This window comes from Heterodontus francisci, chromosome 30, assembly GCF_036365525.1.
Source record: "Heterodontus francisci isolate sHetFra1 chromosome 30, sHetFra1.hap1, whole genome shotgun sequence".
Classification (NCBI taxonomy): Eukaryota; Metazoa; Chordata; class Chondrichthyes; order Heterodontiformes; family Heterodontidae; genus Heterodontus; species Heterodontus francisci.
The window spans coordinates 49,559,640-49,577,417 of NC_090400.1; the positions used below are offsets into that span (position 1 = coordinate 49,559,640).

Genomic DNA, 17,778 nt, shown 5'->3' on the forward strand with positions numbered 1-17,778 from the left:
ATTAGGGTTGACAAATGTTAATTTGGCTCACTTTAATGTCAGACTCTGTAGAAAACTGCCTTTAATGAGTTAATGAAAGACAAAATTGTAAAAAAAAAAAAGGAAATGTGCATAATCCTCTCTATCAGCACCTATTCATGTAGAAATGACTGGTTTTAAGGGTTGGAGAAAAAGGGGCCAAAACAGATGGAAATATCACTTCTCTACCCTGCCCCCCAAAACAGTAGTAGATAGGTGGAACTGACTTCTATCAAAAGCAGTAAATGTGATTTAGCCAGCTCGCTCTTTGACAGAGTTAACATCCAATTAGGAACTAACTGATAATAGGTAATAATGATTAGAATGAGATAAATACTCCAGAGAACAATATTATTCCTATGTTATTGGGACTGTGGAATTGCCATCTGTGGAAAGTCTGTGGTCAGGCCTCAATGATGGAGGTTTCACACAATTGTCCCTTGGGTGCAGGGGAGAAAATTTTGCAGAACTTTCTCCTACGTGGGCAGAATCCATTGATCAGTGGAAGATGTGAACTTGATGGTTTGAACGGCCTTTTCCTCTTTCATGTTTTCTTCCATCAGTAAACCAATGTAGCAGTACGCAACACACTGCCACATGAAGGCTCTTCTCCCACCTTGTTATTTTCTGTGTCTCTCAGCTTAGTAAATGAATTGCAGCTCTGTGGATAACTGCATGTGAATATTAGTGATAGCTGGAATTCCAATTTCGGTGTCAAAGTGCTTAGAGCCGTAGCTATCAAGCTGCCCCATCCTACAGCATGTGGCCATGTCCAATACAAGCTGGCAGAACAGCAGTAACTAACATTTCATTATCCATTTACAGAAAGAAACCTGAGGTACGAAAGTACCAATAAACACAACTATCTAGATGTTTATATCCATCTCAGCATTTGTTGATACTTGAATCTGTAGCAATGTATAGTAACTTACATGCTCAGATTACATTTAGCACATGCATGTCATTTCCATTTACTGATTTATACTGAGCTCCTGTTTTATTTCTTTAAAATAATCCATCTTTAGTTTACTGTTACTCAAGGTCTTGTTTGTGAATTGTGTAGAGGTTCAAGGCAAGTGACTGGTACTGAATAAACCCCAAATACACCACTCTAACCAAATCAAACAGTCCCTAAACATACCGAAAACAATTCCAGTCATTGAGTAGATTGATGTTGGAAGGAAAAAGCGATCATAGAAATGAAAATGCAGTTAACTGATCGTAATCCAAACTAACCTTTTGCAATTCCATACTTTTTTTTTTTGAAAGAGCTAGGGAGAAGAAAACTCAGTAAATTTTAGTAATGCTTTTGTGAGCAGAGCTCTAATTCAGGAGAATTAAAAATGTCCCTATTCATAGAAAGGACACATAAAAGTCTGGAATATTCAAACAAAGCAAGAAAAATGATATGTTTATGTTCTTCGCCACGTAACTAATTACATAAGACAACTAAACTCAACAGAAACATGTTTTTACTCAAAGATGCCTGTGAAAGAATCAATGGCTAAGTACAAAAATCACAAATCAGAAAGGGAAACTTAATAAATTACGAGGATCTATGTCAAAACATACAATAATGACAAAGTGACTAGTAACACACATTTTTTTTTTTTAAATGTCACATTTAATGAATTTCCACCACTGTACTTCAAATCTACATTGTACAAAGTGACCGGCAAATGTGTCACATAGGACGATGAACCTCAGTTGAAGTCTTGAAACTGGTTTCTCAGCAGGCTCTCAGGACTTTTTTTGCCCCCATTTATTGAAAACAGAAATCTTCAAATACAAGCCTTTAAAACGTTATTGTTAAAGCTCTGGAGACTTAAAAGTGTAATTTCTTTAAATTCATAAAACCTCTTCATTGTTCCTAATTGTAAATAGATGCAATTTCCAGCAGGTCGAGTCTTTGCCACAGCAAGCCATTACCTCATTTCAGTTAAAATTTCAAAAGGAATAAAATATTAGGGATCTAACTGAAATCTGTGCACACCTTTGCTCTGGGTCACTCGCAGCAAGAGTCCAATGCTAAATACAGATATGAACTACAGTTATTTAACAGTCAAGTATTGATGACCGAGCCTGGGGTCATATTCTCAGCTTTGAACACAATTGCGTATTTAAGACAATCCATAAAGGTTCCTTCGTACATGTGAAAAACTTTTTCTCTTAAATATAAAAGCTGGAAGGGACATTCAAGTTTTAAATCCCCACGCTGAATTGTTTTTAAAAAAAACGTGGAGGTAAACAAACCAAGTTGTATACTCCTGGAGGTAGAGCCTTCAATTTCTGTTCATATATACATATACACAGAATAGTTCAGTGTTCCAGTAGATAAGGATTTGTCGGAAAGGATATTAAAACTGCACTACTGTGACGTTTCAGATCAACACTTCCACAGTTCTGCCTAAAGACACAAGACACAATTAACATAATCGCCTATGTGCTGATTTTTTTTTCCTGTTACACTGTCCAGTGCAGAAAATAACTTTCACGGAATATTTCACAGACCTAAAATGTGCAAGCTAATTCCTCTATACAGTAATGTCAAGACTTTTAAAATCTACCCAACACTGGACTTATATACACAAGTGATGTGGGATGATGCATGCTTGAGGTTTGACTGCAGAAATAAAACAAAATGTTTCTAAAAATTGGTTAAATATAATTAAGGGACTGGGGAAACATAAGTTACTTCTGCTAGTGATAAATCCACACTCACTCCATCTCTTTCTAATCACAATGTTTTACAAACAACAGCAAACCACTGTCACAGCTCTGAAGAGAAGCTATAGAATTGATCTGTCAGGTGACGTGCCCATTTTATTAAATAGCGTTATCAAATGACGCAACTTCATGATTGGTCGGCATAAACTTTGTATTCTTGGCCAGCCTCAGTTCAAAGTGTCTTCAGGAATGGGTCAGCGTTAATTCCTTGGAGATCCTGTACATGCCTGTTCCATGTCCCACTTCAACGTCAAGACACCCAGTTAATTTTAGTGCAGCTTTTGTTTTTACCAAAGCCAAAAAGCGAAGGCTGCTCATGGTTCCATAAATACATAACTGTGCAGCTCTTGCTAAAGCTGCTTTATTTCAAAGCACAACCACCAATTTTATCCCTAAAAAATACAAGTCCAGCATATTCCTAAAAGTATATTCTTTACAATTATCAGTGGTTTATTTTAACTTTTTAAAAATTTTATAAGTAAAATTACACACTTGTCCCGACATAAATGGTACTGCAAATTTTAGACTCTAGAGAGAACCTAAAATGTTTGTCATCAGTAGTTTCTTCCACTTACTCCCATACCAGTGGAGATGGGGGCATCTCAGAAGGCTGAGCGACTGTGGAGCTGTTAAAGGGCAAACAAAAAAACATAATCAGAGCAATTTAACCATTTCAGGCTTTACAGTGACTTTGAAAATTCAGTGGTATATAACTTTAAAATTTATCAAAATTCATCTCATATTGCTCATTTCCAACTGGACAGTCAAATACAGTAGTTCTCAAACTGGGGTCTGCAGTCCCCTTGCGATACATAGACTCTTTCCACGGGGTCCCCAAAATAACGTGAACTGAAGAGCGCCAGCCTTATGGATGGGTGACGTCAGCACCGTGGTCAGGGGTACCCTGGTCAAAAGCAGGCGAATGAGTGGAAGCCGATGGTGAGCCAGGAGCGGAGTGCAGCAAACATCACACTGAGGACTTAGACTGTGCAGTGAGAAGCTGGCATACGCTTTTCACTAATATCTGTAAGTAAATACTGTTTTCTTAAATGCATTATTAAATCACTCTACATGCATAATGAGTAATATATAGCATAATTTAGATGGGTGGTTGGTGATTGCTAATTCATTTGAAAAGGGGTCCTTCAACCAACAAACTTTGAAAACCACTGAAATAGAGGATCGTTGTAAAATTGCTCATGCTGACCTTAATCAATTCCATTCAAAGGTCAAGAAAATTAACCAAGGACAGATTTATTGCATTTTGTTAAATGGACAATGGGCAAGTCAATAACAGAAGCCATTCCAAAACATTACACCTCATTTGAATAATGAAAATCAAGCTGATTGAAAGTCAGTTATCAACTGTGATCATACTGTGGATGGATGGCAGATTCTTAAGATATTGAATAGAATCATAAATAGTACCGAGGATGGTATGAGTGCAACATTTTGCTAAAAACTATGAAAATCAACCATAAAAACTTCAGATGCAACTGAGGCAAGTATCTAAAATCTTGCTAAACTTTCAAGCTGAAAGAATGACAAGACTTGACTTTTGGCCCCACTTATCAATCACGCAGTTTTAGAAGAACACGCACACGTATCCATTACAGGCAATTATTCCTTCTTTATAAGCTAACCATACTTGCAATATCTTCTGTACTCTGCAAAGCATCGTAAGTATTTCAAAAATACTGCAAGGTTGGCTGTCAACCTTCTGACTAATTGATGTTGAATGCACATTTCAAAATAAATAATTTCCTACCATATGCAAGGCTGTAAATTTGTTTGCAAGTCTCTAATGCTGAACATTAAACAACTGAATTAGACAAACACATAGCAGCGCTCAATCCTCAGTTTGCGATTAACTCAGCTGGGGCTGTGTGGTAAGTACATAATTAGCCTCAGTTCTGTGGGTTGGGAGAGATTCCTACTCTTGGTCACTATTCACAGATCCCCACTGGAAGTTTAGTGAAGACAAGGTGAGGAAATGCCAGAGCTTGAGTGTGATGCCTTCCACAGTCAAACAGCTTAACAACACATGCTCAGATATAATTGAGAGTCACTGGGGCAGGTACCAGGGAGTACCTGGTACACATGGAACCATATCCCAGTAAGACGAGCGAGCAAGTTTAATAAAGTAACATGCTCCTTCTGACAGTGGAATTTCTACAAAGGAACAGATCAGAATCTGTATTTTGAACATTACCTAACGTTATCAACGTATACTTCAGTGCGTTTTCTACTAAGTTCACACCCCCCAACCCCAACAAAAAAGGTACAGTTGCACAAAAATGACGGCTGCAATTCATACTTCAATGTGCAAAAATTTGAAAATTATCTGGTAAATATACTTTGATAATTCAAAAACATAAAAATTAACAGGTCAGTTTTCCAGCAGGAGTCCAAGTCACTTTTGGTATTAGATCTGGAATACAATATAAATTCATATCTTATTTGGCAAATTTGTCTGAGGTCTGTCTCTGGCTAACAAGATTTGGAAACATCCTTTTTAATAGATTCTGTTTTATTTTACAAATTAAAACCTCCATGAATTATTTCATTTCACAATAATGTACAAGTTCCATTGTTTAAGATAAAGATAGATATATTATTCAAAAAATGTTTTTAAATAATGGAACATTAATTTCCTGCTTAATTTTCTTAACCTTTAAGATCAGCCAGGACCAAACAGGATTCAATACCTCTTCTCAACTCATTGACATTTCTGCCTTTTACAGTGATTATTCCACATCAAACTGAAAAAATAACCAGTTATGAATACTGTAAAACTAGTTATCAATACTGTAACATCAAAAATACATTGACAAAATGTCTGCATCAGCATACCTGATAAAGCTTTTAAATGCAGCAGACTGTGGGTTGATGCATAGTGGAACCCTGTTCCCTTTCTGCTGTTCCAGAATGAATTGATGAATGAGCTCTGGAGGACGGAAAATGAATTATATTCAGTCATAACAATACAGCTTCCTGCTGTTTAAGTCATTGTCAAGTTTTGTATAATTTTGATCTGTTACTTCAGAATTTCCCCCATTAATAGTTTTTTTTTTATGGGCAGGTAAAATCAGTTGAAGATGTGAATGATTGAACCATGTAACTGTGGACAAATGTAAAATTCAGCAACGTTAATATTCTTAAATAGCAGCAGTGCACTGGAACTTCAACATATGAAGAGAGTTTATGCATGCAATTTCCCCAAACAAACTTGCATTTATCAAGTGTCTTAACGTTGAGTACGTCCCAGGGCGCTTTACAAAGAGAGAAATAAAAACAGGCAAAAGAAACACAAGCCAAGCTAAGAAGGAAAAGATTAAGAGGTATTACCGAAAGCTTAGTAACAAGGATGGCTTTTTAGAAGCTTTTTTGAAGGTGGAGGGAGAAGTTGACAGGTGTAGGAGTTTCATAGGGAGTTTTTCCGAGAGTAGGGCAGAGGCAGTCAATGACTCTGCCACCAATGGTGGGATGAAGGTAGGGGATGTGCACAAAAAGCCAGTCAGAAGACTGAAGAATTAGTGAAGAGCTTAAGGCTGGAGAATGGTGCAGATATAGGGTGCAGCAAGGCCACAGTGATTTGAAGATGAGGATAATGCACTGGTGGACAGGAAACAAGATCAACCAGGATAGGGGTGATGGGAAGTAAGACATGAATGCAGGACAGATTACTGGCAGTGGAAATTTGGAAATGTTGGAGTTTATGGAGGGTGGAGAATGGGAGGTCAGCAAAGACAACATTGGACAGTGTTTTTAAGAGGTGCTAACAAAAGCACAGATAAAAAGTTTCAGTGGAGAAGCTGAGGCAGGGCAGAAGTGGGAAATGTTGCAGAGGTGGAAGCATGTGGTTTTGGTGATAGAAAGGATGGGTGGTTTGAAAGCTAGTCTAGTGCCAAGGATTTGCAAGGACTGGTTCAACCTTAGTAAGTGGCAAGAGAGGAGGATGGAGTTAGGGACAAGGGAGCAGAATTAGAGTTGGCGATCAATAACAAGGCTTTGTTCTTCCCAATGTTCAACTGGAAGAGTTTCAATATCAGTTGCTCTTACGCCTACGAGTTCAAGGGAGGCCAGGCATTTCTTTTATAGGTCAGGAGTCTGCAAGGAAAGTTGAAGGTATACACAGCTGTTTTTATGCAATTCCCAGTGACAGATTTGCAGTAATACTGGAAGTGTTGGGAGTTTCAGAATTATTATATTAGAACTAACTGGAATGTATTTCTACCAATACATCTTCAACCAAACTTGTGAAATACTGAACATCTAGTACTCAATCAAGATGGTTTCCAATTTCATGAATTAAAGTCATGAGGATAAAAATACTCAGGAATGAAAAAAAATTGGATGAGGTGTCATTCCAGACACTAAATAAGTGCAGGCATCAAGATCGGCGCAGGCTTGGAGGGCCGAATGGCCTGTTCCTGTGCTGTACTGTTCTTTGTTCTTGAATAGTCTTCCCACAGCTCTAATTTTCTGTCATTAACCTGTTCTCTATTGAAGGTGATAAGTCATGCTAATGCCACAATGCAGTTACACAAGCAGTGATAGCAACATCCTGGCCTTTATAGCCACTCCAGGCGCTGCTTCACAAACCACTGACCACCTCCAGGCGCGTATCCATTGTCTCTCGAGATAAGGAGGCCCAAAAGAAAAGATAGCAACATCCAACTCCCACACCTGTCAGTGCTTACCTGAAGAATGACTGCTTCAGCGAAGTCTGGACAGTCAGAATTGGCAGGCTATTCAGCTTGTGGTGGGTCGAACACTGAGCCTAATACTGTTACCACCCAGTACTCACAAGCATGCATTTCTAGCAAGTGTTAACGAAGATTAGGGAGGAAATATTAATCAATTGTAGTGGCCCACTGCTACCTCCACCCAAACTTAGAGAATTGGTGCTGAACCTGGGATCTTTCTGTCTTTTAGACATTTCACATAGTGATGTATGTCAGTCAGTCCTAAAGCAATTGCGTCCCTTCAATTACAAAATGCTTTTGGTTAATAACCAATATACTGTTTCGTAGACTTCAGAACAAAAAGCTGCAAAAAGCAACAGTATTCAAAATTGCACTGACCTTTAACCTGCCGAACAGATGTCAGATTTTTTTCAAAGCTGTCATCAAATTTGGGATTGGTGATGGGCTCAAAATCATTGGTGTAAACTCGTCCTGTAGAGGTGGTATAACAGCATTTGCACATACAAGTGTGGTACCGGAGCCGTCCTTCATCCAAGTATGGATGAGCCAGGGCATCCTTTGCAGAGATTCTTTTTGACTGCAATTTAAGGGAACAAAAGCTTTATCTACCAACTTGATAATTTGATAATGATTTAACCTGAGAATTCTGTAAAACATTACATACCTTCCTATAGAAGATATATTTACAAAACTGTAAGCAAAAAAACACTATTTTCCGTTTAAATCTTTACCATTTTAAAACTGCTGAGTATAATCCATTATGAAATGGTACTTAAGTGGGTTCATATGGGGCTAAATACATTAACAGGTTCATTAGTAAAATAAAATTGCTGAAATAACATCTCTAGAACTATCAACTGAAAAATGATGATCCCAACTGTAGAAATTCCCAACATTATTGTATTTCATTTCAATGCAAGATTACAGGAGGCTCAGGGACAGTAACCCCAAGGTTCCGTAACACTGTACCATTATTCGAGAATTCAGTAACAGTTATTGTGGAAATTTTTCTGATAGATTGTAATATCAATGCTGTAGGGTAAGGGAATACAGACTGACTGTGTTTTCACATACTGAGAGGGGCTGTACAGTTCAACTTGAAAAGTAGTCTGCATACTTACAGGATCAAAAACTAACATCCTGCAGAGGAGGTGGACAGCTTCATGGGTAGCCTGGCTGGATAGCGTGTAAAGGACAGGAAGTGATGGCTGTAGGGAGACGAAATAAAACCTTGAAGACTTAAATGACTACCAGTAGTAGATGAAACAGGTCGCTTAACTTTTTGGCAAATACTGTAGAGATGGTTAAAAACAGGTTACTGGGACAATAACACGACTAAAATATTCTCAATTTAGATAGGTGTTCAACTTTAATCATTTGATTGATCACAAAAGGTCCTATTTAAAGTCATTTGGTCACTGGGACATCCAGCTACATTTACTCTATTACAGCATTGGCGGCAAGCGGTTTGGCTGATTAGTTTGTTTAAATGCAGCCTTAAACTGGTGTCAGAGCCTGACCCGAGACCAGACTGAAGTAGTGAGAACTTGGAGAGGGTGTCTCGCTCTTGCTGTGGAGTCAGTCTTGCCTTCGTGCCTAATTTACATTTCAAGTTCAACTGCTTCATACTAATGCAAAACAGAGTGTGAAAGCACCACAAGATTACTGACACATTTATTTTGCAAATTCGATGACTTTCCATTTATAAAACTTAATTTGGCATGCTTGCAAAACACAAACTTATGTGGAACCTTGTTGCAAACCGATGTGATGCCATCATAATGCAATGATTAAAGGCAATCTACATAGGCACTTTAAAGTCCCATAATCGACCTTGTGATATTATGCTTTGTGACACTTAGTTGAACAGAATAATGGCAATATGGTGCAAATTTAAATATCAGCTTACACATTTTTACAGAGGAAAGTGATTATATAAATAGGCATTTGCTTAGCTTGAAAATTATCAATGCAGGCTGTGTACCAGTCAGTATTAAGTCCACAATTCCTCACAAAGTGAGCCCAATATCAGATTCTCTGTGCTAAGTGCACAGACGAGATGCTTAGTCATGAAAGAGGAGGTGTAATAGTCAAAGGGTAAGTCAGCCTTCTCAAAACTCGGTGCTGGTTCAGGGTTGGTGTAGGCAAGAGAAAGGTGCTTTGCCTATCCTGTGTCGGGGAATAATTAAATGAGGCAAAAGGGCATTACAGAGGAAGAAAGAGAAGTAAACCTTCCTAGGCCTGATCTATGCTATTTCTTTGATTAAGGTACTCTGTGCTCACTTTAGGCAAAAATCATGGGTTAAGAAAGTAAAACATCTCCATTCTTACATAAAGCCAATCCACCTGTACGAGTATTTCAACATGTCATGCCAATACATTTTAGAAAGGAACAGCAAACTACAGATCCTGAGTATGCGCCTCTTTATCAATTTATCCACTTTATGCCAGGAGCTATAGGCACAGTGGGCTTTAAAAAAAGATTGTCATTTCATTAAGTTGATCTCAAAGTCATTTAAACATTTAAAATAAGTATTACCATACAAACAGCTCTTAAACCAGATGTGGAAATTGGGTACAACCAACCACATGTTCCTGAAGGGGTCTCCAAATAGCCTTCAGGTACTGGAATTGGAACCTTGGCTGATTTTTCCCTTACTTGCACTGTAGACACTAAGGAAAGCAATCATTCCCTGGCACTGATTTTCCTTTCCCGACAGTAGTTTAAATTTGATGCCAAGTCAAGGGAATCTCCAGGCATCCAGCATCAGTGATGTCAGCAAACAGGTAAGCAGCCAATCACACTGACGTATTCTCACAGACAAAAAATCAGGAAGTTAAAAGCACTGAATCCTTCATTTAATTTAAAATTTCAGATAGCGAAATAAATGACTAATTGGAGTAAGATAAAAGCTAATATACATTCCAAACTTTAAAACGGAAGTTTTCATCAATTCACTATTGACTGCTTAGGGATTACATTCTGGGGGTGAGGGACTTAAAGATGCACACTCTGGAGAAGTATAGAATCACTGACAGCAACTTCTGATTTCCAGATTATTCTACACATGTGCAGACGCCAGAAGGTGCTGTCAGTTTCAGTGGAGGAATGAAAGTAGCAAAGAGAGTAGTGAAAGTAAACACGGGCCCATTAGAGACAAGTGAAATTATAATGGGGAATAAGGAAATGGCAGATTCATTAAACAAATATTTTGCATTTGTCTTCATGATAGAAGGCACAAAAACATTCTGGACATAATGGGGAACCAAGGGTCTAGCGCAGGGCTGTCCAACACCTGGCCCGCGGATGTAAACTGTAGTCGGGGTCATTTCTCATCCTATCCAGGAGTCTGTGAAATTCCGCATTGTCAAACCGGCTTTTAAAAAAGATCGCAATTCAGTTTCACAGCTGACAGATCCTGACATCGGGAACAGCAGTTTCTGAACGTTGGACAGATTCGGGGTGTTCCGGCGGCCTTTAAAAAAAGACTCCGAATCTGTCCTAAGTTCAGAACCGCTGTTCCCAATGTCAGGATCTGTCAGCTGTGAAATGACTTGCTATTTAAAAAACGGATCAGCCATCTGCTGAACGATCCCGTTCTCTGCAACTGTCAGAGAGAAAAAGTGAGGGCAGGGAGAGAGAGAGAGAGAGAGAGAGAACGCGGGGGCAGAGAGAGAGAGAGAGAACGCGGGGGGCAGAGAGAGAGAGAGAGAACGCGGGGCAGAGAGAGAGAGAGAGAACGCGGGGGCAGAGAGAGAGAGAGAGAACGCGGGGGCAGAGAGAGAGAGAGAGAACGCGGGGGCAGAGAGAGAGAGAGAGAACGCGGGGGCAGAGAGAGAGAGAACGCGGGGGCAGAGAGAGAGAGAGTGAGAAAGTGGGGGCAGAGAGAGTGAGAAAGTGGGGGCAGAGAGAGAAAGAAAGTGGGGGCAGAGAGAGAAAGAAAGTGGGGGGCAGAGAGAGAAAGAAAGTGGGGGCAGAGAGAGAAAGAAAGTGGGGGCAGAGAGAGAGAGAGAGAAAAGTGGGGGCAGAGAGAGAGAGAGAGAGAAAGTGGGGGCAGAGAGAGAGAGAGAGAGAAAGTGGGGGCAGAGAGAGAGAGAGAGAAAAGTGGGGGCAGAGAGAGAAAGAAAGTGGGGGCAGAGAGAGAGAAAAAGTGGGGGCAGAGAGAGAGAAAAGTGGGGGCAGAGAGAGAGAAAAAGTGGGGGCAGAGAGAGAGAGAGAGAAAGTGGGGGCAGAGAGAGAGAGAGAGAGAAAGTGGGGGCAGAGAGAGAAAGAAAGTGGGGGCAGAGAGAGAGAGAGAGAGAAAGTGGGGGCAGAGAGAGAGAGAGAGAGAAAGTGGGGGCAGAGAGAGAGAGAGAGAGAAAGTGGGGGCAGAGAGAGAGAGAGAGAGAAAGTGGGGGCAGAGAGAGAGAGAGAGAGAAAGTGGGGGCAGAGAGAGAGAGAGAGAGAAAGTGGGGGCAGAGAGAGAGAGAGAGAGAAAGTGGGGGCAGAGAGAGAGAGAGAGAGAAAGTGGGGGCAGAGAGAGAGAAAGTGGGGGCAGAGAGAGAGAAAGAAAGTGGGGCAGAGAGAGAAAGAAAGTGGGGGCAGAGAGAGAAAGAAAGTGGGGGCAGAGAGAGAAAGAAAGTGGGGGCAGAGAGAGAAAGAAAGTGGGGGCAGAGAGAGAAAGAAAGTGGGGGCAGAGAGAGAAAGAAAGTGGGGGCAGAGACGAAAAGAAAGCGGGGGCAGAGAGAGAAAGAGAGAGAAAGCGGGGGCAGAGAGAGAAAGAGAGAGAAAGCGGGGGCAGAGAGAAAGAGAGAGAAAGCGGGGGCAGAGAGAAAGAGAGAGAAAGCGGGGGCAGGGATAGAAAGAGAGAGAAAGCGGGGGCAGAGAGAGAAAGAGAGAGAAAGCGGGGGCAGAGAGAGAAAGAGAGAGAAAGCGGGGGCAGAGAGAGAAAGAGAGAGAAAGCGGGGGCAGAGAGAGAAAGAGAGAGAAAGCGGGGGCAGAGAGAGAAAGAGAGAGAAAGCGGGGGCAGAGAGAGAAAGAGAGAGAAAGCGGGGGCAGAGAGAGAAAGAGAGAGAAAGCGGGGGCAGAGAGAGAAAGAGAGAGAAAGCGGGGGCAGAGAGAGAAAGAGAGAGAAAGCGGGGCAGAGAGAGAGAAAGCGGGGGCAGAGAGAGAGAAAGCGGGGGCAGAGAGAGAGAAAGCGGGGGCAGAGAAAGAGAGAGAAAAGCGGGGGCAGAGAGAGAGAAAGCGGGGGCAGAGAGAGAGAGAGAAAGCGGGGGCAGAGAGAGAGAGAGAAAGCGGGGGTAGAGAGAGAGAGAAAGCGGGGGTAGAGAGAGAGAGAGAGCGGGGGCAGAGAGAGAGAGAGCGGGGGCAGAGAGAGAGAGAGAGAGAGAGAGAGAGAGAGAGAGCAGAGAGCGAGGGCAGAGAGAGAGAGAGAGAGCAGAGAGAGAGAGAGAGAGAGAGAGAGAGAGCGCAGAGAGAGAGAGAGAGAGGCAGAGAGAGAGAGCAGAGAGAGAGAGAGGGCAGAGAGAGAGAGAGGGCAGAGAGAGAGAGAGAGAGAGAGCGAGGGCAGAGAGAGAGCGAGGGCAGAGAGAGAGAGAGAGAGAGAGAGAGAGAGCGAGGTCAGAGAGAGAAAGTGGGGGCAGAGAGAGAAAGAAAGTGGGGGCAAGAGAGAGAAAGAAAGTGGGGGCAGAGAGAGAAAGAAAGTGGTGGCAGAGAGAGAAAGAAAGTGGTGGCAGAGAGAGAAAGAAAGTGGGGGCAGAGAGAGAAAGAAAGTGGGGGCAGAGAGAGAAAGAAAGTGGGGGCAGAGAGAGAAAGAAAGTGGGGGCAGAGAGAAAAGAAAGTGGGGGCAGAGAGAAAAAGAAAGTGGGGGCAGAGAGAGAAAGAAAGTGGGGGCAGAGAGAGAAAGAAAGTGGGGGCAGAGAGAGAATGAGAGAGAAAGCGGGGGCAGAGAGAGAAAGAGAGAGAAAGCGGGGGCAGAGAGAGAAAGAGAGAGAAAGCGGGGGCAGAGAGAGAAAGAGAGAGAAAGCGGGGGCAGAGAGAGAAAGAGAGAGAAAGCGGGGGCAGAGAGAGAAAGAGAGAGAAAGCGGGGGCAGAGAGAGAGAGAGAAAGCGGGGGCAGAGAGAGAGAGAGAAAGCGGGGCAGAGAGAGAGAGAGAAAGCGGGGGCAGAGAGAGAGAGAGAAAGCGGGGGCAGAGAGAGAGAGAGAAAGCGGGGGCAGAGAGAGAGAGAGAAAGCGGGGGCAGAGAGAGAGAGAGCGGGGGCAGAGAGAGACAGAGAGAGAAAGCGGGGGCAGAGAGAGAGAGAGAGAGAGAGAGCGGGGGCAGAGAGAGAGAGAGCGGGGGCAGAGAGAGAGAGAGCGGGGGCAGAGAGAGAGAGAGCGGGGGCAGAGAGAGAGAGAGCGGGGGCAGTGAGAGAGAGAGCGGGGGCAGTGAGAGAGAGAGCGGGGGCAGTGAGAGAGAGAGCGGGGGCAGTGAGAGAGAGAGCGGGGGCAGTGAGAGAGAGAGCGGGGGCAGTGAGAGAGAGAGCGGGGGCAGTGAGAGAGATTGCGGGGGCAGTGAGAGAGAGAGCGGGGGCAGTGAGAGAGAGAGCGCGGGGCAGTGAGAGAGAGAGCGGGGGCAGTGAGAGAGAGAGCGGGGGCAGAGAGAGAGAGAGCGGGGGCAGAGAGAGAGAGAGCGGGGGCAGAGAGAGAGAGCGGGGCAGAGAGAGAGAGAGAGAGAGAGCGCGAGGGCAGAGAGAGAGAGAGAGAGAGCAGAGAGCGAGGGGCAGAGAGAGAGAGAGAGCAGAGAGAGAGCAGAGAGAGAGAGCAGAGAGAGAGAGCAGAGAGAGAGAGCAGAGAGAGAGAGCAGAGAGAGAGAGCAGAGAGAGAGCGCAGAGAGAGAGCGCAGAGAGAGAGAGCAGAGAGAGAGAGCAGGAGAGAGAGAGCAGAGAGAGAGAGCAGAGAGAGAGAAGCAGAGAGAGGAGAGCAGAGAGAGAGAGCAGAGAGAGAGGGCAGAGAGAGAGAGCAGAGAGAGAGGGCAGAGAGAGAGAGCAGAGAGAGCAGAGAGAGAGGGCAGAGAGAGCAGAGAGAGAGGGCAGAGAGAGCAGAGAGAGAGGGCAGAGAGAAGAGAGAGGAGGGCGCAAGGTGCAGAGAGGGCGCAAAGGTGGCAGAGAGGGCGCAAGGTGGCAGAGAGGCGCAAGGTGGCAGAGAGGGCGCAAGGTGCAGAGAGGGCGCAAGGTGGCAGAGAGGGCGCAAGGTGGCAGAGAGGGCGCAAGGTGGCAGAGAGGGCGCAAGGTGGCAGAGAGGGCGCAAGGTGGCAGAGAGGGCGCAAGGTGGCAAGAGAGGGCGCAAGGTGGCAGAGAGGGCGCAAGGTGGCAGAGAGGGCGCAAGGTGCAGAGAGGGCGCAAGGTGGCACAGAGGGCGCAAGGTGCACAGAGGGCGCAAGGTGGCACAGAGGGCGCAAGGTGGCACAGAGGGCGCAAGGTGGCACAGAGGGCGCAAGGTGGCACAGAGGGCGCAAGGTGGCACAGAGGGCGCAAGGTGGCACAGAGGGCGCAAGGTGGCACAGAGGGCGCAAGGTGGCACAGAGGGCGCAAGGTGGCACAGAGGGCGCAAGGTGGCACAGAGGGCGCAAGGTGGCACAGAGGGCGCAAGGTGGCAGAGAGGGCGCAAGGTGGCAGAGAGGGCGCAAGGTGGCAGAGAGGGCGCAAGGTGGCAGAGAGGCGCAAGGTGGCAGAGAGGGCGCAAGGTGGCAGAGAGGGCGCAAGGTGGCAGAGAGGGCGCAAGGTGGCAGAGAGGGCGCAAGGTGGCACAGAGGGCGCAAGGTGGCACAGAGGGCGCAAGGTGCACAGAGGGCGCAAGGTGGCACAGAGGGCGCAAGGTGGCACAGAGGGCGCAAGGTGGCACAGAGGGCGCAAGGTGGCACAGAGGGCGCAAGGTGGCACAGAGGGCGCAAGGTGGCACAGAGGGCGCAAGGTGCACAGAGGGCGCAAGGTGGCACAGAGGGCGCAAGGTGGCACAGAGGGCGCAAGGTGGCACAGAGGGCGCAAAGGTGGCACAGAGGGCGCAAGGTGGCACAGAGGGCGCAAGGTGGCACAGAGGCGCAAGGTGGCACAGAGGGCGCAAGGTGGCACAGAGGGCGCAAGGTGGCACAGAGGGCGCAAGGTGGCACAGAGGGCGCAAGGTGGCACAGAGGGCGCAAGGTGGCACAGAGGGCGCAAGGTGGCACAGAGGGCGCAAGGTGGCACAGAGGGCGCAAGGTGGCACAGAGGGCGCAAGGTGGCACAGAGGGCGCAAGGTGGCACAGAGGGCGCAAGGTGGCACAGAGGGCGCAAGGTGGCACAGAGGGCGCAAGGTGGCACAGAGGGCGCAAGGTGGCACAGAGGGCGCAAGGTGGCACAGAGGGCGCAAGGTGGCACAGAGGGCGCAAGGTGGCACAGAGGCGCAAGGTGGCACAGAGGGCGCAAGGTGGCACAGAGGGCGCAAGTGGCACAGAGGGCGCAAGGTGGCACAGAGGGCGCAAGGTGGCACAGAGGGCGCAAGGTGGCACAGAGGGCGCAAGGTGGCACAGAGGGCGCAAGGTGGCACAGAGGGCGCAAGGTGGCACAGAGGGCGCAAGGTGGCACAGAGGGCGCAAGGTGGCACAGAGGGCGCAAGGTGGCACAGAGGGCGCAAGGTGGCACAGAGGGCGCAAGGTGGCACAGAGGGCGCAAGGTGGCACAGAGGGCGCAAGGTGGCACAGAGGGCGCAAGGTGGCACAGAGGGCGCAAGGTGGCACAGAGGGCGCAAGGTGGCACAGAGGGCGCAAGGTGGCACAGAGGGCGCAAGGTGGCACAGAGGGCGCAAGGTGGCACAGAGGGCGCAAGGTGGCACAGAGGGCGCAAGGTGCACAGAGGCGCAAGGGGCACAGAGGCGCAAGGGCACAGAGGGCGCAAGGTGGCACAGAGGGCGCAAGGTGGCACAGAGGGGGCGCAAGGTGGCACAGAGGGCGCAAGGTGGCACAGAGGGCGCAAGGTGGCGCAGAGGGCGCAAGGTGGCACAGAGGGCGCAAGGTGGCACAGAGGGCAAGGTGGCACAGAGGCGCAAGGTGCACAGAGGGCGCAAGGTGGCACAGAGGGCGCAAGGTGGCACAGAGGGCGCAAGGTGGCACAGAGGCGCAAGGTGGCACAGAGGGCGCAAGGTGGCACAGAGGGCGCAAGGTGGGCACAGAGGGCGCAAGGTGGCACAGAGGGCGCAAGGTGGCACAGAGGGCGCAAGGTGGCACAGAGGGCGCAAGGTGGCACAGAGGGCGCAAGGTGGCACAGAGGCGCAAGGTGGCACAGAGGGCGCAAGGTGGCACAGAGGGCGCAAGGTGGCACAGAGGGCGCAAGGTGGCACAGAGGGCGCAAGGTGGCACAGAGGGCGCAAGGTGGCACAGAGGGCGCAAGGTGGCACAGAGGGCGCAAGGTGGCACAGAGGGCGCAAGGTGCACAGAGGGCGCAAGGTGGCACAGAGGGCGCAAGGTGGCACAGAGGGCGCAAGGTGGGCCACAGAGGGCGCAAGGTGGCACAGAGGGCGCAAGGTGGCACAGAGGGCGCAAGGTGGCACAGAGGCGCAAGGTGGCACAGAGGGCGCAAGGTGGCACAGAGGGCGCAAGGTGGCACAGAGGGCGCAAGGTGGCACAGAGGGCGCAAGGTGGCACAGAGGGCGCAAGGTGGCACAGAGGGCGCAAGGTGGCACAGAGGGCGCAAGGTGGCACAGAGGCGCAAGGTGGCACAGAAGGGCGCAAGGTGGCACAGAGGGCGCAAGGTGGCACAGAGGGCGCAAGGTGGCACAGAGGGCGGCAAGGTGGCACAGGGCGCAAGGTGGCAGAGGGCGCAAGGTGGCACAGAGGGCGCAAGGTGGCACAGAGGGCGCAAGGTGGCACAGAGGGCGCAAGGTGGCACAGAGGGCGCAAGGTGCACAGAGGGCGCAAGGTGGCACAGAGGGCGCAAGGTGGCACAGAGGGCGCAAGGTGGCACAGAGGGCGCAAGGTGGCACAGAGGGCGCAAGGGTGGCACAGAGGGCGCAAGGTGGCACAGAGGGCGCAATGGTGGCACAGAGGGGCGCAAGGTGGCACAGAGGGCGCAAGGTGGCACAGAGGGCGCAAGGTGGCACAGAGGGCGCAAGGTGGCACAGAGGGCGCAAGGTGGCACAGAGGGCGCAAGGAGTGGCACAGAGGGAGCAGAGGGAGGTGGCACAGAGAGAGAGGGGGGGCACAGAGAGAGAGGGGGGCACTGAGAGAGAGGGGGGGGCACAGAGAGGAGGGGGGGCACAGAGAGAGAGGGGGGGCACAGAGAGAGAGGGGGGGCACAGAGAGAGAGGGGGGGCACAGAGAGAGAGGGGGGGCAC

General features: G+C 47.5%; 1 protein-coding gene across 3 annotated transcripts in view; it reads right to left on the bottom strand.

The window, feature by feature from the left end:
* Positions 1–1,599: 1,599 nt before the first annotated feature.
* nlk2 (nemo-like kinase, type 2) overlaps positions 1,600–17,778 on the bottom strand; it is a 277,172-nt gene continuing 260,993 nt past the window's right edge. The window contains exons 9-12 of one of the 3 annotated variants that reach the window (XM_068010549.1): positions 8,576–8,662; positions 7,833–8,031; positions 5,599–5,692; positions 1,600–3,371 (exon numbers count right to left, since the gene is read on the bottom strand). In XM_068010549.1, the coding sequence (XP_067866650.1) occupies positions 3,317–3,371; positions 5,599–5,692; positions 7,833–8,031; positions 8,576–8,662 (435 nt within the window). In that variant the 3' untranslated portion in view covers positions 1,600–3,316. The remainder of the gene's footprint in view (positions 3,372–5,598; positions 5,693–7,832; positions 8,032–8,575; positions 8,663–17,778) is intronic. The other 2 variants (XM_068010551.1, XM_068010550.1) reach the window with 2 other exon arrangements.